This window comes from Aspergillus foveolatus (genome assembly GCF_047715535.1).
Source record: "Aspergillus foveolatus strain CBS 279.81 unplaced genomic scaffold BDW70scaffold_42, whole genome shotgun sequence".
Classification (NCBI taxonomy): Eukaryota; Fungi; Ascomycota; class Eurotiomycetes; order Eurotiales; family Aspergillaceae; genus Aspergillus; species Aspergillus foveolatus.
This window is the reverse complement of record NW_027396106.1, coordinates 70838-91547: the sequence shown is the minus strand read 5'-3', so window position 1 is coordinate 91547 and position 20710 is coordinate 70838. Positions and strand designations below refer to the sequence as shown.

Below are 20710 nucleotides of genomic sequence, written 5' to 3'. Positions count from 1 at the left end.
CTTAAAGTAAATAGAGAACTACTCAAGCACAAATAAGAGCTGCTTGAGAGGACTGATGGCTTTATATCGTTTGCTATAACGGTGGACGGTCCAGATCTTCATTTTATTTTACTAGCGCGGTGCCATCCAGCAGCGTTGTGATTGTTGGGCGGGTCTCAGCCTATCGATCGCCGAGTGCTCACTTTCTCGTCTCATCCCATCCCATATTATTCCCATCAGCTCCCGCTCCTGGTTTTCTTCTTCTCCTCTCCCGTCTCCTTCAGCTCTTGCTTCTTGTTCGACTAGTTGCTTGTTGTGCTCCTATACTTGCTTTCCATTTTGCGATTTTAGCCCCTTTCTCGTTTCTACTGGTCGCTTGTGTTGACCCGATGCGATGTGACCGCAATCCGTCTCTTTTGTCGCATAACGATTCCTCCACAGTGACAGACCAACGCTCTTGGACCTCTATCTAGTTAATCTGTATCGTGAAACGCACCGGACCCTGAAGGACAATGGACTCGAAGCTTTGAGCTCCGTCTTGCCCTCAGTCCTCTCTCACAGCTCGACTACCTTGCGGACTCTCTGTCCTCCTTTACCCCACATCTCGCTGACTTCCCCGACTCCCTGATATTCCCGCGCTGCCTCCCCTCCTTCCACTTCTCGGCATCATCAACTTTCCAGGCACTATATACTGTTTAGCAACACGGCATGGTCACGGAGGAGCTCCTGGAGGATTGTCTCCAGATCCTCCAGGATAAATCCCTGGATGAAGAAGACCAGGTCGAGAAAATCGAAAAGTTCCTCCGCGAAAAGACCTCGTTATCAGGGACATCACTCGAAAATGCCGTCCTCGATATCCTTTGGCGACAGCGAAACCGCACATTACCAGACTCCTCTCCACCGCCGCCCCGTCATACGGTCATTCGTCGCTCCTCTCCTGCTCCTTGGCAGATGGCCCGATCTTCCACACCTTTATCACCTCATTCAAACCTAGGAACCAGTCCCGGGAGTAGCTCTTGGCTGCAAAGCTCCAAAGGTGGTATTTCGCGGCCTCCTCTATCCTCCACAGTATCGCCTTTTACCTCACCTCGTCCGTCCCCGAGGCTCGCTCTCGCTCAACCTATACCGCATTCCCCAAATCTGAACGCTTATGAATTCTCGGACCAACAGAGTCATGTGTCGGACCTTTATGGTGACCTTGGCAGTGACAGTAATGTGGATTGGCTGGTGGCGGACGATGCGATGAGTACAACTTCGTCTGTAGGCGGTTTGAGCATGCATGGCGGTCTCAGTGCAACAGCTCCGGAATTCGTTCCTGATATGAGTCCTCACGATATTTTGCGCACCGTACTCGGAGATAAGCGATCCAATGAGGAAATAGAATCCGCTTTAGAAGCAAACGGGTATGACCTAGGTGCCACCATTGCCGCCCTCACTCAAGGAGCCGATGCAGGTGTCACTCCAAGCTTACCAGACGATAGTCGCGTTGTCGTGGGAAAGTCCATGACAATGGAACCTCCCAAAAGCACGTCTACTCCAGGTCACAACCGAAGCCCCGTTGTTTGCAAGTACTGGCTGTCAACTGGTCAATGTCTACGCGCAGATTGTCGTTTCAGCCATGACCTGACTAGTCATCTCTGCAAGTAAGTACTGTAGAACCGAGCGTTGCCTCTAGATACAGTGGCTAACAAAGCAACCCAAGGTATTGGGTAATGGGCAACTGCCTTGCCGGCGATGGGTGTCCATTTTCTCATGATCCCTCTGCACTGATCGCGAATCTCAGTGTTGACGGCAATTCTTCGGGCACGTCTGCTGGCATCGCTTTTCAAGTGGATAATGCGCCGGATGCCTTCCCTCCTTTGCAGTCAACGCCCGGATCATCTGAGCAGTGGGCTGGTCAACTCGGTGGTAAATATCCAGGATATCTTTATGGCGGGCCCGGAGGCAAAAATGCGCCACATCTGGGAGGTAAACGAAGTGGAAGTATGACAAATCTGTCGCGTCCTCATTCACGGCCAGGAAGCCGTCACCAACACCGAGAACTTAATCCAACAGCTCTGTCTGTCGACGACCCAGATGCGTTTCCTACGCTTGCTGCAGTCAATGCGAAGAATCCAGGAAAGAAGAATCACGGAAGGAAGAACCGTGACAATAATACAACCAGAGATAATATGCCTACGTCTCTGGCAGATGTAGTACGCATGTCTCCAGCTCCAGCTTCAGGAGGGAAGGGAAAACCCTCCTCGAAGAACAACCAGACAAAGGGACGCGAAAACAGCGCCGCCGCGCAGTCAATACCGGCGCCACAGCATATCCCTTGGCTTGAGACTGGTTCTCGAACAAACCAGCAATATGTCAAATACAGAACGGAGGCGATCCGCCACGGCACAGTGAGAAACAAGTTTCTCCAGAGGTATGTATCTTCACCTTGTTATCCGGCTCTCCGCTAACCAATCCAGTGCTGCTCAAGCGTGGAATAGGAATGACGCTAGAGCCGCAAAGGCTTTGTCGCTGCGCGGCCAGGCCGAAAATGAGGCCATGCGTAAATGCCATCGCGAAGCCGCCCGGCAGCTCTACGAAGAGCGCAACAAACACCTTCTGAACGCCGGCCTGGATGACGCGTCCGAAGAACTATACGTTGATCTTCACGGCCTACACCCCGAAGAAGCAATTGAATACCTCGAGAAAATCCTTCTCAAGCATGCGCGAGAAGGCCGGCGAATCATCTATGCCATTACCGGCACAGGCCACCACTCCAAGAACGGTAAGGATAAGATCGGAAAGGCAGTCAAGGCGTGGCTCAACGAGTGGAAATACCTCTTCCGAGAGTTCAGCGTGCCCGGAGAACGAGGCGGCTACGTTGGTGGAATACTGGGAATTGACCCTTCCAGCTATGATAAGGCTTTAGCAAAGAGTCTCGAGGAGGCAGAGGCGAATGGTGACGAGGATCCGAGTCAACCTGTTCTTACAATGGGCAAGATCCAGCTCCTTAAGCGTGGGGATATAGAATCGCAGCAGTGAGAATACAGATATTATATTATATGTTGTATAATGTAGATTGAGTTGTGGTATCGCTATGCAACGGTGTATGAAGATATATAATATAGAACCGAGCTTCAGCCATTAGTTTAACCGTCTCCATATCGCTTATCAAAACCGGACGCATAATGAAATCCTATGCTAAATTCCGTCTGCATCACTATACTTGTAAAGACTCTACGCAGGTTCCTGCCCGCTCCACTTGGCCCTCAAGGCACCGACATCAACCCCGCAATCCTCCGCCTTCCTAACAATCGCTTTCGCTTTCTCTGCAACCGGCACATCAATCATCTTCCCATCAAGCGTCCACGCACCCCTGCCCTGCCTCGCAGCCTTCTCATCCGCAACCACAACCCTAATCGCCCAGTTGACTTCATCCTCATCAGGCCCATAGATCCGCTGCACAGTCTCAACCTGCGACGGATGAATGCACTGTTTCCCATTAAACCCTAGCCCTCGACCGCCACGGCATTCCTCTTCCAACTGTACTGGCGGCTTACCATCGCCACTGGTGGACTTGTAGGTCGTGCAGACGAGATCGATCGTTGAAGGGAGATTGGCGGCGCGCGCAGCGGTGGCGATTGCGGAGCGAGCAAAGAGGAATTCGGTGAGTGATGGAGTGCGCGTGAGAGATAGGTCCAGCGCGAAGTCTTCGGCTGCGAAGATCAGGCCTTGCAAGAGAGGTGTGGCGGATGTGATGCTCGTTAGATTGGTGAGGGATTTTGCGGACTCAACCAGTGCCAAAAGCGAGATGGGTGATTTCGTTACCGGCAGACCCTGCGCTTCTTGCTGGGCTAATGTATGTGTTATTACATCGTTGACGAAGGTCAGGTCTGACGCGGAGTTAACTTTCGGGACCACGATTGTGGAGAGATTTGGAGACTTGAGCTGCACAGTTTATTAGCTATCTAGCTCAGACAGCGACAGGTTACGGCATGTGCGGCGACGTACAACTTCCGTCAGATCCGCCAGTGCCAGTCCACTGTCGACCGAGTTAATGCGCACTGCGCGCTCGCGGATACCGGGGGGTGCGGGTTCGTCCAGGGCTCTCCGCACCAGCGAGCGCGCTTCGGCTTTCTTGTGTGGGGTGACGCTGTCTTCGAGGTCGTAGGCGACGCAATCAGCCGTAAGAGAGCGCGACTTGGTGATAAAGCGCTGCGATGAGCCGGGGACTGCGGGTGCCTCATGCGTTAGCTGTGTTTAACTAAACCCCAGGTTTTAGAGGGAAATGCGGGGATAGCTGAGACGTACTATAGAGGAGAGCGCGGCGGAGGGTGTTTCTGGCTGCCATTATGGCTTTTCCCTGTAAGTTTCACTTAATTATTTCAGACGTGAGCTTGAGTCAAATGGTCAGAAAAAGTATTAGGACGATGTCGAGTGTTGGAGAGACTGACATCCTCGGCGATGAGGCGGCGGGGACAACAGGAGCATAAAGGCTTCTCCAGGCTAGGGCGGCCCATGTAGGCGAGGTTATCGCGCTGCCTCGACTATTGAGGTAGAGCTTGCAGCGCCGGACATAACCTCAGTGCATTATGCGGAGTCCTTATCACAGGATACAGCTCAGCAAAGCAAGATACATATTTCTGACTTATTCAAGTCTTTCTGGGGCGCAGCTCCGACCATGACGCGGCGCACGCTATTCTGCCGACCATCGACTCTCACCGCCCTAGGTAAAGACACGCAACGCAACAGCATCGTCTCATAAACATCTCACTCTCGATAGCGAGGGCAGCGGCTGTTGCCACGAACGGGAATAGCACGAAGTTGACACTGTGACTTATCTGATAACTTGTCACTGAACGGGCTCTTGTACCCGGACCCATCACCATGGAGCAACAACCTCTCAACTCGCAACCTCAACAAGGAGACTTGAATTGGCGACTCAGCGCCCATCCAATCACTCTCCTCACTTTCCTCGGCTTCCGCCTGGGAGCATTACTGATGTATCTCTTCGGCGTGCTCTTTATAAACAACTTGTACATCCTGCCCCTTCCCTCCCAGCCCAGCCGTGTCAGAGCAATCGTTCTTTCTAACAAGGTCACTTCTGCAGCATCCTTGTCTTCATCCTGACCCTCCTCCTCCTTAGCGCAGACTTCTACTACCTCAAGAACATCGCCGGCCGACGTCTCGTCGGCCTCCGCTGGTGGAACGAAGTCAACACCTCCTCCGGCGACTCGCACTGGGTGTTTGAATCCGCAGACCCGAACACACGTACCATCACAGCAACGGATAAGCGCTTCTTCTGGCTGAGTCTCTATGTTGCGCCGGCGCTGTGGATTGGCCTGGGCATTTTGGCCATCGTCAGGCTGAATAGTGTGATTTGGTTGAGTCTGATTGGTACGTATACCTTTCCTACGCAAATACGGATCCGGATTCGCGGTGGTTGAAGGGTGCTGACTTGTTTCTGTGTAGCGATTGCGTTGGTTCTGACGATCACGAATACGACTGCGTTCTCCCGCTGTGACCGCTTTAGCCAGGCGTCGACATATGCGAATAGTGCGTTTGGAGGCACGATAGTTTCGAATCTTGCGGGAGGATTGATGGGGAGGCTGTTCCGTTAGAATCTAGAGTTGTCAATGTCCCTCCTATGCAGCTAGTATAGCTGGCTCGGCGGGTTGGCGGGTTGGGGGTTGTTTCTCTCGTCCCTCGAATACCATTATAAATACCATGTGCAATCAATCAATTCATTGTGTTAGTATGCTACTGGATAGCGAGCTCAATTGCAAGGCGGTTTATTTGATTCACTGTGTGTGGGTTGTTAACTCCCTTCGGAGATAGATCATGCCCCATCGCTGAACTTACATGTAGTGTTATCTTGCACTGACTCGCTATCATTCTCAGTACACTGGTACTTCTGCGCAGACAGATTTACGCTGAGCCCTTGTGTCAAAACTTGACTGGCGCCCGCCTATGGCGAACTGACTTCGTCCTTGAGAATCAGGCCGGCGAGGCCTGGGGCTGCTCAATACCAAATTAGGGGCCCTCAAGAATTACACACAGCGGGTGCTAACCGTAGATAGAAATACGATCCTTCCTTCCGTTGGGATTGGTGTACTGTTCAAGTGAGAAACAGTATAGTCAAAAAGCCGCATGCCGGCCGCTCGAGCAACTAGTTAATAAAGGTATCGAACAGATATATGACTTATGATGAAGTACTCCGTAGCCACAAAGCCAAACTCATATGAAAGCAAACAGATCACCCATCTTGCTGAAGGGGTAGATGTGTAGTAAGTTGAAAGGCGAGTAAAAATCAGAACCTACTTAGAAGATCGACTGGCCAAATCAGATTCGAGGCATTTTCTCTCGTGAGTGTTTCATTATGGGAAGGTGCTGTAAGACCAGTTAGTCCTGTCTGGGAAGAGCAACATCAACTTGTATATACCAGTGGTATGGGCGGCGACGAAACTACCATCCGCAGAGCAATCACTCTCATAATGGCATTGATCACCTCCCGAATCTCTTGAAGCTGTTCGAGGTGCAAGAAGCGGAGGAATGAGAGGGTTTATGATGGTATGGGTCTTTGATATTCCCCCCAACTGCAGCGAGCGGCTGTCGACAAATACGAAGTAATCGTGCATCTAGCGATTCCTGTTACGGAAGTTGCCGAGTTCCGCTAGGTGGTATCTGGGGTCTATGCAACGAAGGCGTTCACTTCTCTATCATGCTGTGATGCTCGATGATCTGGGCCTTGTGGAGAGCAATACTATAAAGCAACCGACTCCATCAAACTATCCGCACAGGACGCCCACTACCGAGAAGAGCGAGGGAGGCGCCATTCGATTGAGGGTAGAAAGTATTATGTTTTTTGATATCCAATAGAGACTCTTTGACGTGGACGTGGGGAAGGGCCGCTTAAACATAAGTCAGGCGTCGATCTTGATTGCGGGCTATTCTTGCCAACACAATACTGGAGGACGGGGCTACTGAGGCGGCATTCTGATTTGACAATCATACGATCTCAAGCTGTATAGTGTCCAGCCGAGCTGGCCTACTGAGCGAAGAGTCAATGTCGTAAGCGTTCTCCAGTGGTGCATCTTCATCAAGGAATGTAATATCTGTATTTTGAGGGATCAGCCGCCTTGAGTTTGGCCGAAAGACACCCTTATGCTGGCCATGAGCAATTGGGTTGGTAGAGGGTAGTGAAGGGCTAGGATCCAGAGAACCCTGTCTTCACCCTCCTTGCTAGACTCGCCGTGCTGACATACACCTGCACCGCTTACATGAAGATGTTCGGCCTGGGGCAGGCCGCAGTGATGCCTATTCTGAGGCAACGCATAGTTTCATTGGACAACTGGTACGAGAAAGTGTCAAAGAGCTCCGCTGCAAGTATCTAGTTCAGAATAGGCTGGTGCTAACCTTCCAGGTATTATACGGGCCATGAAACTATCGAAATCATCCATTAGGCTGATCAAATGCTGGTATATCTGGCATGTATTCCAGCTCGAATATCTTGAGCACTAGGGGCAGGTCTATGTGAACGATAATTACCATCGACCGGTCTTGCGACACGCAGTGACCCAAGCCACCAAGTTCCAGGAACGGACCATGGCCTGTAATATGAGCCGGTCTATTATTGTCCCTACAATTGCTATTAGCATAACGTCTGAAAAACACCAGACTCACATTACATTACCCCTAGAGTACATGTCATAATCGCCCCTTACTCTTACTCTTCGCCTTCAAATCGCAAACCAACTTCCAGACCCCTTCCGCCGTCGGCCACGCCATAGCCCCAAACTCCCTCGCTGAGGCACTGCTCGCCTGCCTCCGGGCATACCTCGCCGCAATACCCTGCATGATGACGGCGCCACGGAAGCCCGCGAACGCTCGTCCCCAGGCTAAGTCGCTCCGCACATCATAGCCAGACTGCCGATAGAGTAGAAGGCATTCCTCTAGACTGGGTAAGCCGCTCTCTTCTAGGTTAGATTCCGGTACGGGAGGACTGAGACTCGAAGGAGTATTGTCGACACCCCACGTATGCGGAAGAAACGGTGCGACGAGACTGACAACATCCGAAAGGGGATGGCCTAGCGTCGCCATCTCCCAGTCTAGGACACCGATGACGCGGGGTTTCGTCTTGTGGAAGATCAGGTTGTCGATCTTGTAGTCGCCGTGGACGATGGTCGTCCTATCCTTTGGCTGGTTTGCTGGCTCGGCAAAGAAGGAGGCCATCTCTTCTAGGTGGGAAAGAGGGCCGATGGGGACGCCGGTCTCGACGTCTGTCGTCGTAGCTTGGTGTCTGCTCAGCGAAGTAAATGTTCTGACTTGCCGCTGGTAGAAGCCTGTGTTCTTGCCCAGGTTGTCCAGGCCGAGAGCGCTGTAAGAGAGAGTATGTAGCTTCATGAGCGTGGTGACTGCGGAGCGCCACCTGCATCTTCATCAGCATTCCTCCTTTCTTTTTTGTTTCTTTTCTTTCTTTTTGAATAAGAGCATAAGAAACATATAGGAAAGGACATACATCGCGCCCCTTTCCCGGGCAGAAACCCCCGGCATCAACGGGTCCGTGAAAACCCGGCCATCCAGAAATTCCATGATGTAAAATGCGGTCCCAATGACACTCTCGTCTTCACATAAGACATATACGCTGGGAACTGGGACATTTGTATCCCTCAGTGCATGGAGAATGCGGTACTCGCGCTCGACCTGATGTGCTGTTTTGGAGAGGAGCTGCCCGGGGGGTTTCTTGCGTAGGACGTAGCGGCGGCCTTCGCTCTGAGAGGTCAGGAGGTAGGTCGGGTTGGATTGGCCGAAGCCGAACTATCTCGTTTAATTGTGAGCGTAGACTGGATGAAGGGGACTGGTAGGCGTACCTGTTTCACGTCTATGGGTGTTGATATCTGCGGGACATTGTTATTGATATACCTCTCTAGAGAAGGGATGTCGATTTCTTGGCGAACAGGACCTGCCATTTCTGCAGATCTTGTTTTAAGACTAATGAACAGCCGACCTAGGTAGATGAGATAAATAGTAGGTAAATGGGGTCAGGGTAACCCCGAACCCCTCCTGCTGGAATACTTATACCTCGGATGCCGAGAAGCCGTCAGATCGTATCCTGAGAGGGGAGCGGGGTTGCCTGTACTATACACATGAGAGGCGAATCTTTCGAAGGATTCTATTATGATTTATAGAGACAACTGAAGTCAGAGAGACCTAATTAACCATGTTGCCGTTACGAAGATATACTTATGAAGTTGTATAAGAAATGCGGGGAAGACCGGGTTAATATAGCCCTGCTATGATATGTGACCGTTTCTCTCAGTAGGCTGATAGAGAAAAACATACCCTACCAGACGCAGAATATTACATAGTTCGAGTGCTACAGAACGATCGAGATAGAATGGTTGTTCAGATGCCGAATCTGATCCCTCTCCCAACCTCTTCAAGCCGTAGACCACGCCCAGCTTCTCTGTCGATTGCTAGAGGTGTATTTCTAAAAGTACATCGAACTATTCACTCACTTCAACAATATGAAAGCCCATCTAACCTTGCGGAAGCTGGCAAGATAGGAGGGACTCCGTCTATGTTGGCTGCTGTGGAAACTGACTCTGGGACAAATTAAGATAAAGATAACGACGAATTTTACGACCAGAGGATCCGCAGAGGTTCTCAGTCAATGCTGAATTATGGAACGGTATTAATCAATCCAGTCCATCCGCGCCCTTGGCTGCTTGGACCGAATACAGCGCTAGGAACCGCTGTACGGCCCAAACCGCTGCAATGTCAGAGACGGTCACCGTGGCGAGTGCCAGGAGGATTGTCACATGAGAGGACGTCATTCTTCGAGGCGAGTGCACATATCAGCTGGATCCTCAGGGACGCATATATGCTCGAAGCTTTAGGTGGAGTAAGTAGTTACAATCGCTTCCTCGCTGAGAGATTCTGATAGTCGAAGCATATTGTTACATCGCTTTATTGCTTACACAAACAACCCTAATGGACGGAGAACAACTCAGAGAAACCCCCACAGAGGTAAAGCCATTTATCTTTCGGGTAATAAATGCTCATGATTACACTTAGCCGCTCTCTGAGCGCGACAAACATGTCCTGCGTACATACGGAAAACTGCCTCGCAGAGATCTGCTTGGACTGCGGGCCAAGGTACGGCGCCTTTTATCTTTCGTACTACCGAGCAGTTACTGATCCAGGACAGAAGCGGGGGGGCTACTTTGACTCGGGCGATTTCGCTCTCTCTGCAGCCAGCAAGACGAGTGAGGATAACGGTGCTGTCCAGCCTGGCACGGCACACCCCGTCCGCGCCAGTATTTCGCATCCCTACGCGCCACTGCCGGGCACGAGTAATGCCCCCAATAATGCTAACGAGAGCGTTTATGGCGATAAACATCCCAGTCCTGAGATCGCAAAGAGCCCTCTTGGGTATGAGACGCAACCTGACGAGGAGTATTTCTGGGATAGCAAAGGGGCTTGACTAACCGGCGAATGCGCTTTGAAATATTTATATAGGTGTGGCTGCAAAATCTGATCTGCGTTAATAACAGCAGACCTGGAGAGTTGAGAGGAAAATTGAGTGGTGTGTCTTGAGTACAAATCTGACAGCGAGTATCGCCGTATGTATAAGGGAGAGAGGCTTAGATCCAGCTTCTGCGGCGTCATGCTGGCGAGAATATCCTCAACCGGTTAGAGCTTCAGAATATGAGCTAACAGAGAGAATTAGAGGATTCTTCTTCATACCTTACCTCCTTGGTGTTTTTGTTCCAGCCTTTGGCATGTGCTATTCCCTCTATTGTCTCTCCAAGTTGACTCTTACTAGCCTATAGAAATACATTGAAGCGCTGCAATCTTTTACTATCGCATGAGCAAGATCGAAGAGAGCTTGATTAGTTTACACCTATGGGCTATGTATCTGGATCAAGAACCCGATCGAACCGAGTGACCATGTGCGTCTGGATCTCTAATAGTGGCATTCTTTCCCAACGGCAGCGACATGCGTTGACAAACGTTCTCCAGGTCTAGAACTGCCCAGCTAGAGCATGGTTGCTAGAGGTTCCCTGTAAGCATCATGTTGGAACATGCCAATTTTTCTGCTTATATTATGGCTCTCGCGGAATTCGGTGCCCTGCTGTGGTATCCTGGCTTACTGACTCTGCTGTCTATATTTATAGTCCACTGACGCCCTGTTTGTAGAATACTGGCCGCTGGATACCTAGAAGAGGGGGGGAAGGAAACATAAAAGAAAAACCAGAAAAACGTCTCAGAAAACTGGACGATCGCTTTGATCCTGACGGCACGGGATCAACAAGTCACTGCCTTACTGGCCGCAGTGATTAGTGACCAGATGTTCTTGATTTATGGTTGAATGTACCTAACCAATAATAACCTACTGACGTGCTCTTATGAGGTTTTTAGGTTTTGAATATTACGTGCCCAGCCACAGCCATATAAACTATTACCTGTTATTCCCACACCGTTAATGGGTTTAATGATATGAATGAGACTCAACAATACCCTAGCCTCACGAGAGAAACGAAAGTGGCAGAAGAAAACCCGGAAACGGATGTCATCATGTTGCTACTATGACAGTATGGTTTCAGCATCAACGGCCACGCGACACCATTTTTGCGCCGCTTCGTAGGGACAAACTAGGTCAAGGTTTCGAAGACCTAGGTCAACTTGCCCAGTGCCATGGGCTCAATAACCTTCACTGTCTTGCTACCAGACTTCAGAAGCTTATGCTTTGCCACTTGTCTCGGACATATCTTCCAGCCCCTCCTTCCCCCACCTTGCTCTCTCTTTTCACCTGTGTTGTATGGGACTTTAGCTCTCTGAACTCGCTCAAAAATGCCAGTTATTGGCCAAGTACGGGCTTCTCTGCAGATACGGTCTCCTCTATCTACCCGTGTCTGCAAAGGCCTACGATCATCACTCCATCGTCTTCAAATAGCTTCACAAAGTACCAATAGCGTGGGAGCAAATACGAGTATCGAATATGGAAATGGAATGATAAAACAGCAGAATGAAGGGTCCAACAAAGGGTCGAAGACAGTCAACTCAACACAACCCGCGAAAAGTGATACCAAGTACTACAGCCTCAAAGACTACAGAGAGAGACCCGAGGTGCAGCAGAGTGAAGGGTTCAAGACAGCCACGAACTCCACAAAAGATGAGGCGAAGTACCATACTCTCAAGGACTATAGGGAGGGCCTATATACGGAAAGTGGAAAGCTGGATAGTCGCCGTGACTCACAGGAGAGAAGGACGCACAACTGGGACGTGAATGACACACATAAAAAAGAGTGAATCGATGCACGCGAGGGATACCTTGTTATAGGTACGCGCTTGCCGTGGTACCGGCACTGAGGGAAGATGATAATGATTTAGTTAGGGACTTGAGTAGGCTAAAAGGCGTTGTCCACGAGGTCATGCTGGTGATCTAATTAACATATATCAATTACCCTTGTATTGTGTCTAGACTCTTCACTAGTATAGAGCCCTTGATCACATTGCTTCAGCCCTTGATCGCATTGCTTCAGCCCTTGATCGCATTGCTTCAGCTCTTGATCGCATGGCTTCACATGCAAGGGCACAGTTGACTGCCTAAGCATTACACGTAAGATAGCATGCCTCCCTGAGTATGGATCCAGGTCCCCAGAGCCACGGCGAGACTGTACCATCAACGTAAGGCTGACCAGGACCGCATCCTACGGACTCGGTACCAACAGGTCTGCCTATCCAATAATCCACCCGCCCGTTGGTGTAGAGTTTCCTACTTGCCTATAATGCGCATGCACAATAATTTTTGGGAAAGGATTCACTCCTGATCATGATTACCGACAAGGCATTATACACATTAGGAGCACAGTCTACCGAGGTAGAGACGCTCACTTCTTCAGATACAGAGTCTGCAAGTTACACCACTGCCTCAGCCCATGCAAACCGTTCTCTGTGCCAATTCCGCTCTCCTTGTGTCCGCCAAACGGCGCCCGGGGGTCACTCTCAAAGTGCGTGTTAACCCAGACACTGCCCGCCTGTAGCTTGCTCGCGATCCGCGCGGCCTCGTCCAGGTCACTCGACCAGACCGACGCGCCGAGACCCATGCGCGTGTTGTTCGCGCGGGAAATGACCTCGCTCTCATCGTTCCAGGTGAGGAGAGGCACGATCGGACCGAACTGCTCTTCCGTCGCAATGCGGCTGTCCTCCGCTGGTCGGTCGATGATCGTTGGCTTGATGAAATAGCCCGGCTTGTCGTCAAAGGCCTTGCCGTCTGCGTGAGTGAGGCTGAGCTGTTCCTTCGTGAGGTCGGCAAAGAACCCTTTGACTTTTTCGTACTGCATGCTGTTCTGGAGAGGACCCATAAAGACGCCTTCCTGAGTGCCGGGGCCGACCTGGACGGTCTTTGCGTACGCGACTGCAGCGTCGCGGAATTCCTCGTAGATGGATTCGTGGACATAGATCCGTTTGACGGCAAGGCATATCTGGCCCGAGTTGAGGAATCCCTTCGAGACCACCTGGTGGGATTAGAGAGAGATCGCAAGTCAAATGTAGAGCAGACTCACCTGGGGCGCTACGCTCTGGACATCGACATTTTTGCACACGATGGCTGCATCCTTGCCTCCCCTACACCTGTTAGCACCGTATCATGTCAATCATCAGAGCAAGCACATACAGTTCTAGAGTCACCCGCTTCAGGGTCTTGCTTGCACTCTCCATGACCTTCTTGCCGGTCGCCGACGAACCCGTAAAGCTGATCTTACCAATTCCAGGGTGCGCCGTCAGCCAGGGGCCCAACCTATCATCGCCACTCAGCGCCTGCACTACTCCAGGCGGGAAGAACTGCTGCGCCAGCTCAGCGAGCTTGAGCCCGCAGTAGGGCGTAAACGGCGACGGCTTGATGATGATCACGTTCCCCGTTAGCAGTGCAGGCGCCAGCTTGATAACAGCGAGCGCGAGGGGAAAGTTCCATGGGATAATCCCCGCGGCGACACCGATAGGGGTGTGCCGGACGACAATCTTCTTCTCGGCGCTGTCTTCGACGATCTCGTCCTTGAGGCCCTCAGCGATCTCGGCCTGCGCGCGGATGGTCTGGACGGACGCGACCGCTTCATAGGCTGCGAATTGGAGCTGTTCCGGTCAGCCGAAGTTGCCGTATTAGGTCTATAGTCTTGACAGATGGACGTACGGGCTTGCCCTGCTCCTGAACAAGGAGCTTTGCGAAATCCTCCGCGTGTTTCTCGATTGCATCGGCAAAGGCTAGCAGCGCCTTCTGGCGCTCCACAAATGGGACTTCGGACCAGGTCTTGAAGGCCTCCTCAGCCGCGGCGACGGCCTTATCGACGTCCTCCGCGGTTGCGACGGGGACGTCAGGGTTCGGCTCGCCGGTTGCAGGGTTGATACCGTGGCGTTTCTCGGCAGTCGAGGTCTGCACCCCGTTGATGGTGTTCTGGTAGTTGTCAAAGACGGAGAATGCCATTTTGCAGTGACTTGCAAAGTATCTGCGAGGATGAGGGAAGAGCGTGGAGCAGTGGGAGAGAGACTGCCTGGCGGGTGCCCCCTTTAAGTATACGACTACGACTACGACTACGACTACGACTATTCCGACCACCATTACTACGACTACTACTGGTACCACCACGACGACGACGACGACTTCACCGGGAGGAGCTGAGCGGGGAAACAGCAGCTGACAGCCGTCGCCGAGGCTGATCTTCAGCCTGTCGGGCATCCTACCGCAAATGGATACCGTGCTTATGGGAAGGTGGCATTGTACTGAGGGGCCGTGGCTTAATAGTGGGGTTAGACTCTTGGTCTTGCGCTTTAGAAGCATCTAGCTCGGCGCATTGGAGCTTTTCCGGGTCTAGCGAGTGGCACCCCTAGTTATAATTGCTCTTCTGCTGCTTTTACTGTTCAAGAATAGGCTATCCTATCTAACTTCACTGTGCTTATGTCGGTGGTAACGGGTAGCCCTAACTGGCAAGCTGGGGCCAGTTCAATGTCCAGCAGCCCACCAGAACACGCTGCCGTGGGAATGATCTGAACTTCCGCTGTCTGAGACGGGAAGCTCGTTCTTTATGTGGAGACACCTGCAGGTGCCAATTCGACAACGTCTGGACGCCTGAACTGGCTCTCACTGGAGAACGCCTTGGCAGAGTAGGCTCGTTCCACACTGTAGACACTCGGCAAATCGCTGTTCCGTGTCAGTCGGCTTCAGGGATAAGATTATGCACCAAAGGGCACCCTGCTATGGGGGTTTCTCGGCATAGATCCGGCTGACACGTCCATAGCGTTGCCATTATCTTACGGACTCCGGTGTGGGAAATGCGATCCAGGTATTCAAGATAAAATAAAAGCAAATAGAGGAGTAGAGCAGCAGATCGTATCTGGGTTGTTACTGCGTGGAGGAGTTGTAGGGTCTCTAAACCAGGCATAAAGGGGTATGTCAACTATACATGATCAAACCCTCATAGCTGGGGCCCTCATTTGTAAGATGGGATATCGAATAATCAGGATAATATGATAACTGACGCTATATACTAAGCTATGGCAAAGCCAATTATGAATAAGCACAGGCTTAAAGTCTCCGACGGTAAGCACTAGCAAGTCGCAACCAGGTCAATCTATGCGGATCTCTGCAGACAGTGCGGAGAAAAAACCCTACGTCGGCCATTCGGACAATTCAAGGCCAGACAGGTCGCTAGACTCTGATGAGCCGCACTTGTTCGCATTATTTTCTGTGCCTTTCAGTAATCTCGGCACAATATTCAAGATCTGTGCGGGCTATTTGTATCGATTGGGGTGTGGCCAAATACGTACTGGGTGAGAAGCAAACCAAGTCAAAGAATGGATTTTAGCACCGAATCAGTATGACGTTCTATATGAGGTTGCTAGCAGAGGGTTCTTTCTCTTATCGAAGAATTAGAAAATGAGACTCCGAGCCATGGAGACTTGGAAGCTAGCAGTTTGGATGATTATTTTGTGCCTCTGGCTACAAGATGCCTATCAGGACTCTTATGATGCACTCTGAGAGCCTCTGGCAGCCTATTCATTCGTACCAGCTTCATACTAAATGTAGCAGAACGGAGACTTGTAGGACGGAGACTTTGGTCTAACGCCGGGCACTTCAGAGAAGAAGTAGAAGATGCATTTGTATCTCACCGGGAGGCTCAGTACCGCCTGGAATATCTTGTGATCACTTCAAAGCATATAGTTGCTTCACTTCTGGCGAATAGTTAGATTAGTTCTTGGTCACCCTGTAGAGCAGGACTATTACAGCTAGACACGTGCGGCATCCCGAGTACTTTGAATGTTGCCAGCTTGGTAGGTAGGGCCCCTCCCAAGATACAGAAAGGTGGATGTCCAGCTACAATGGGAAAGCTAGCTCCAAGATATGCAGCAATGCCAACATTAATGGGGAAGGTCCATCTATGCAGCGTGCTACCGACAGTCTCCATGTGGCATGCCTGCACGTATGCATGCATAGAGACCTACATGCATAAATTAATCCGCTAGCAAAAGCTTGCAGATATCAGGTACTTGCTTGATTGGTCCCTGAAAAGTATGCCCGTCAGTTCGCCTGCTGTTTTCTAGCATCTAGGCGCAAGAGAAATATTGTCATTAGCAAGAATAAGGATCGCTTCCTTCTCCCTTCCCGAGGATATAATGTCAGCCATGATGACTCTAATTTGCCCGAGCTTATTCAGCCGTATTTTCTCAAACTCGGTGCCACGACGTTTCTGCTTTCGTATCTGCGGAGGATAGATATTGTTAGCAGTTGGTAGATGAACTTGTTACTGTAACGGACATGAAGTACGACCATGTTCGCAATCTTAATAACCGGGACATGGAATGCTGCAAGACCTATTCAGTACCACCATTGCAAGCGGGATCGCAATATCCTGCTTCCGCAGCCCAGTGCCATCTCTTGAGCAGCTGTCGGATTATATGAGGGCGTCTCATGGCCCGAATACGAAGAGGCGGATGAAATATTCGCGTAAAGCCTGATATTTTATACGCATATTGAGTCGAACTGTGCGTCCTGATGAAATCACGGTGACCAACGTCAACAGGAGCCCCCAAACACATTGACTGAACTCCTTCCAAGGAAGTATAACCGCTCCGCTGGCGCTTGAGATCTGGTCCTGCGAGTTTGATGATGGTGTTTCGCCAGGAGACTGCGATCCTACTCGACTGGCCGTCTTCTACGGCAGCAGACGAGATATTCAATCACCACATCTCGTCTGCAATCACCAGCCTGAAAATATACTCTCTACAGTATGCGGCTACAGAGGTGAAGAAACTCTTAAACGTAGGGGTGAGCACCTCTAGCTTTTGCCGAAAGTAGCGCTCTGTCTCGTATGACTTCCTGAATGGTCCCTAAAGTGGTCCCTAAGGGTTCGATGGCTGGCCGAATTATTGCTTGCTTGACAATGCCTCAGCTGACGGCGACGTCTATACAAACCTGCGGTATTTGGTCAATGCGATGACCTAATTGGGCAATTGCACCACGTTCCATAGACTGTACCTTCGGGCCAGAAATGGATACCGATGCAATGCATACTAAATATCTCTGTAGATCTTTCTGCTTCTAACCCACGAAATAATAGAGTTACGCTTCAACGGTTGAGAAGTGGAGTGGGTACTTCCTCCCAGCCTCCTAGAGAAAATCCCAACAATTCAGATCATAGGGCAGGCTCCCTCGCCCCGTCGAGAGTACAACGTCAAGATTCCTGCCAAGTCATCCTTCTTTTGCCACGGCAGGACAAATATTCCAAAGCCAAGCTGCGCTATCTGTCGCAGAAGCTGGACGACCTGAGCTAGGGAGGGTGGACATGTATGGTGCATGTTTATTAGCGATACATCGGTTTAGCGCTGTGTAGGTTCTAGCTCTCATTATTGTGTACTAGGCCAAGTATTCTCAAGAGCTGGGAGTTAGTGGTTATCAATTGAGATGTCTTTGATCTATGCCGCGAAGAGGATAAAGTTAGCTGAGAACCTGTCTGATTATGGGCAGAAGGGTCCCAACATATCCCTGGCCTTTTCCAATGTTGTATGCTTGTAATCGTAGTACTTGGCCTTCCAAGATAAATATTGCTTCCAGCTAGAATAATAACGTGGAAGCGTGACGAGGTTGTGGCGTTAAAGGAGCGTCTGGCCGTCCTCGGTCCGAACTCCCTCGGCAACAGGATCCTTCAAATCTGGGGAAAGCGGGCGCTCAGACTGAGGTTGGATGACCGAAGCTCTTCATTGAAATCGGCGTAGCAGCGTCTTATGAGTCCTATTGACGGTTGAGTCCGTGATATGCTATACATCCGATCTGCCTGCAACTTCGGCTCATGAATCCCAAGCACCCCAAGTCCAGATAGGATGCTACGTTCCCGAATCAGAACTATATAACTAGCCCGGTATCCAGGAATAGATCCTATCTTACCCCGCAAATTTTATTTCTCTGACTTTGAAAGCTACTGGGCTTGAGAGCTGCCACCTCCTCCCGCCAAGCTGGTTACATGCTATCTGGCGTTTCGGTGGAGCTTTCCTGAGCTTCTCATTTGCGAGAAAGTAGGCTTTTCAAGCTGGAACACACTAAGTCATTAGATATGACAGCTTTGTTCCCCGCAATATGGGCTAAGGTTCGGATGTTTGAGTTTTGCGTAGGATGGTGGTCCACCGTCTTCATGGTCTAGGAGAGCCAAGGGAGAAGGAATGGCGGGCAATCTGATACGTTCGACAGGTCGCTCTTGGTGGGATATATAAGAAAGCTGGAGCTGTGGAAGAGAAACTGCAGTTTTCTTGCAGTTTCCCGGTCGTGGAGCTTTTATACCGCAAAGAAAGACAAGGACAATGGCCGTTATGGCGGAGATCAAGCCGTCCTCTTCCAGGCACGTCGAGGATAACGAAAAGGGTGTGCTCTCTCCACAGGTTTCAGACGGCTCATTTCAATACAACGAAGCCACTGTGAAGCGTATCAAGCGCAAGATCGATGTACGGCTCTGCGTGGTGGTCGCAGTCATGTATACCGTCTGTCAGATTGATCGGGTGAACCTGGCGAATGCGTATATTTCCCATTACCCCCAAGTTTCAGCAACTGCTGACTTGGTTTAGGGTCGTCGCAGGCATGGGCGCCGAGATCGACCTCACGGGGACACACTATGTATGCCTGCTGCCCTCGCCTTTACCCCTATCACTCACACTAACCTTGGATCGAACATCCAGTCGACAATAGTCGCCGTCTTCTTCCCCACCTACACGGTCTTCCAGCCAGTGATGACGGTCATTGCGCGCAAAATCGGCCCACGCATATTCATGGGGTTTATCACCGTGTCCTGGGGCTTAGTGATGGTGGGCATGGGCCTGGTCAATGACTGGCGCGAACTCGCCGGACTACGCGTCGTCCTCGGCCTTTTCGAAGCAGGTCTCTTCCCTGCCGCTGTATTCTTGATTAGCTCCTGGTATATACGCCATGAGACAGGAAAGCGAATTGGCCTGTTTTACCTGCTAGGAAGCGCGATCAGTTCGTTTGGAGGAATTCTTGCTTATGGAGTACACTCCCCTTTTCCCTGGATATTTAGAGGCTAAAGCAGTCTATGCTAATGGAAGCAGCTGCAGCAAATGCACGGACTCCAGGGCCACGCCGGCTGGCGCTGGATATTCATCATCGAGGGCGTTCTCACCGTCGCGATAGGGTTAGCCGGGTTCGTGCTTATTGTCGACTTCCCTGAAGACGCGCGCCGCACGCGCTGGTTCCTGACGGACAGGGAGATTGATATCATGATTGACCGAGTTGAGAAAGACCGTGGCGATGCGCATGTTACGCCGTTTGTTTTGAAGGAGTATCTGAAGTACGGACTCGAGTGGCAGGGTTGGCTGCTGGCTGTCAACTTTTTGATGACGGCCATCGTTATGTGAGTGGTCACTCATCGATTCAATGTCGCCTTCAGAACTAATCGATATAGATATGCCGTCTCGTACTTTCTTCCTATTGTCCTCATGCAGGGCCTTGAATTTAATGTTGCAGAGGCCCAGACTCTTACTGCTCCTGTATGCCTCCTCCCCCCCGATGATCACGGTTACGTACTGACTCTCTGAAATAGTGCTTTCTATTCGGCACACTCCTTGGTCTAACTGAGTCTTGGCTATCCGATAAATATAAGACGCGAGGGATAGTAGTAGTCATCAACGCCGTTCTCCAGATAATCGGGGTCGCGCTCTTGGGATATGCGAAAAACAACGGGGTGCGATACTTGGGGGCTTTTATCCTGACCGGATCGTGCAACGCTAATATCCCGGCCTCACTAACTTACCAGTCTAATAATATCACAGGCCAGTGGCGAAGAGCGTTTGGGTCGGCCTTGATTGTCGCTGCCGGCGGCGTTGGCGGCGTTATTGGGGGCTTAGTGTTTCGTGACCAAGACGCGCCTGATTATCGGTACGGTTTTATCCTTGATTACTGTTTCTCTGAAATAGTTGTTAATGTGCCTACAGACCCGGCTTATGGACGTGCTTCATTGCGGCTGCGATCACAGTCGTTTCGGTGGGTATCACAACTATCACTATGGGGAGGAGGAATCGGAGGCAAGCGGCTGGGGAGGTGATTTTCAATACGCCGGGGTTTAGATTCACTCTGTAGCATGACTGAGCCCTGCAGGCGTGTAGTTCAGATTGCCAAAGTTGAGTATAGGATGAATGTTATCGATCTCGTCATCTTCCTAGACGTGATGGCGTGCTTCCCCATCGCAATGGCATA

At 50.9% G+C, this 20710-nt stretch overlaps 8 protein-coding genes across 8 annotated transcripts; 5 read left to right on the top strand and 3 right to left on the bottom strand.

The window, feature by feature from the left end:
* Positions 1-214: 214 nt before the first annotated feature.
* Positions 215-3001, top strand: BDW70DRAFT_140351 (CCCH zinc finger and SMR domain protein; the record flags this gene model as incomplete). Its single annotated transcript, XM_073737589.1, has 3 exons — positions 215-1622; positions 1682-2392; positions 2439-3001. Exons 1-3 carry the CDS (start codon positions 688-690, stop codon positions 2998-3000), a joined length of 2208 nt encoding a protein of 735 aa, XP_073593950.1. The 5' UTR covers positions 215-687.
* A 47-nt stretch (positions 3002-3048) lies between these two features.
* BDW70DRAFT_140349 (HpcH/HpaI aldolase/citrate lyase family protein) lies at positions 3049-4685 on the bottom strand. The gene is made up of 3 exons (XM_073737588.1): positions 4270-4685; positions 3970-4190; positions 3049-3906 (listed from the first exon to the last, which is right to left on the bottom strand). The coding sequence occupies exons 1-3, from the start codon at positions 4307-4309 to the stop codon at positions 3196-3198; spliced, it is 972 nt and encodes a 323-aa protein (XP_073593949.1). The 5' UTR covers positions 4310-4685; the 3' UTR covers positions 3049-3195.
* Positions 4686-5842, top strand: BDW70DRAFT_140347 (DUF846 domain-containing protein). Its single transcript, XM_073737587.1, has 3 exons — positions 4686-4994; positions 5069-5355; positions 5431-5842. Exons 1-3 carry the CDS (start codon positions 4846-4848, stop codon positions 5577-5579), a joined length of 585 nt encoding a protein of 194 aa, XP_073593948.1. The 5' UTR covers positions 4686-4845; the 3' UTR covers positions 5580-5842.
* A 1823-nt stretch (positions 5843-7665) lies between these two features.
* Positions 7666-8927, bottom strand: BDW70DRAFT_169664 (phosphotransferase family protein; the record flags this gene model as incomplete). Its single annotated transcript, XM_073742743.1, has 3 exons — positions 7666-8386; positions 8477-8775; positions 8829-8927. 3 exons carry the CDS (start codon positions 8925-8927, stop codon positions 7666-7668), a joined length of 1119 nt encoding a protein of 372 aa, XP_073593947.1.
* A 1024-nt stretch (positions 8928-9951) lies between these two features.
* On the top strand, positions 9952-10444 carry BDW70DRAFT_161920 (uncharacterized protein; the record flags this gene model as incomplete). Its single annotated transcript, XM_073741055.1, has 3 exons — positions 9952-9987; positions 10036-10116; positions 10169-10444. The coding sequence occupies 3 exons, from the start codon at positions 9952-9954 to the stop codon at positions 10442-10444; spliced, it is 393 nt and encodes a 130-aa protein (XP_073593946.1).
* A 1370-nt stretch (positions 10445-11814) lies between these two features.
* On the top strand, positions 11815-12273 carry BDW70DRAFT_161919 (uncharacterized protein; the record flags this gene model as incomplete). The annotated part of the gene is made up of 1 exon (XM_073741054.1): positions 11815-12273. One exon carries the CDS (start codon positions 11815-11817, stop codon positions 12271-12273), a length of 459 nt encoding a protein of 152 aa, XP_073593945.1.
* Positions 12274-12854: 581 nt separating this feature from the next.
* On the bottom strand, positions 12855-14443 carry BDW70DRAFT_161918 (aldehyde dehydrogenase family protein; the record flags this gene model as incomplete). The annotated part of the gene is made up of 4 exons (XM_073741053.1): positions 12855-13481; positions 13530-13590; positions 13640-14094; positions 14153-14443. 4 exons carry the CDS (start codon positions 14441-14443, stop codon positions 12855-12857), a joined length of 1434 nt encoding a protein of 477 aa, XP_073593944.1.
* Positions 14444-18807: 4364 nt separating this feature from the next.
* On the top strand, positions 18808-20558 carry BDW70DRAFT_151867 (major facilitator superfamily domain-containing protein; the record flags this gene model as incomplete). The annotated part of the gene is made up of 6 exons (XM_073739356.1): positions 18808-19019; positions 19069-19117; positions 19180-19506; positions 19567-19868; positions 19920-20004; positions 20058-20558. The coding sequence occupies 6 exons, from the start codon at positions 18808-18810 to the stop codon at positions 20556-20558; spliced, it is 1476 nt and encodes a 491-aa protein (XP_073593943.1).
* Positions 20559-20710: the final 152 nt, after the last annotated feature.

Excerpts from the sequence above, each read along its gene's own strand:
- BDW70DRAFT_140349 (XM_073737588.1), bottom strand. The coding sequence starts at position 4,309 with ATGGCAGCCAGAAACACCCTCCGCCGCGCTCTCCTCTATA. Across the intron at positions 4,191-4,269 it reads CCGCCGCGCTCTCCTCTATA|TCCCCGGCTCATCGCAGCGC; the intron begins GTACGTCTCAGC and ends AGGCACCCGCAG. Across the intron at positions 3,907-3,969 it reads TGGCGGATCTGACGGAAGTT|CTCAAGTCTCCAAATCTCTC; the intron begins GTACGTCGCCGC and ends TAAACTGTGCAG.
- BDW70DRAFT_140347 (XM_073737587.1), top strand. The coding sequence starts at position 4,846 with ATGGAGCAACAACCTCTCAACTCGCAACCTCAACAAGGAGACTTGAAT. Across the intron at positions 4,995-5,068 it reads GTGCTCTTTATAAACAACTT|CATCCTTGTCTTCATCCTGA; the intron begins GTACATCCTGCC and ends TCACTTCTGCAG. Across the intron at positions 5,356-5,430 it reads GATTTGGTTGAGTCTGATTG|CGATTGCGTTGGTTCTGACG; the intron begins GTACGTATACCT and ends GTTTCTGTGTAG.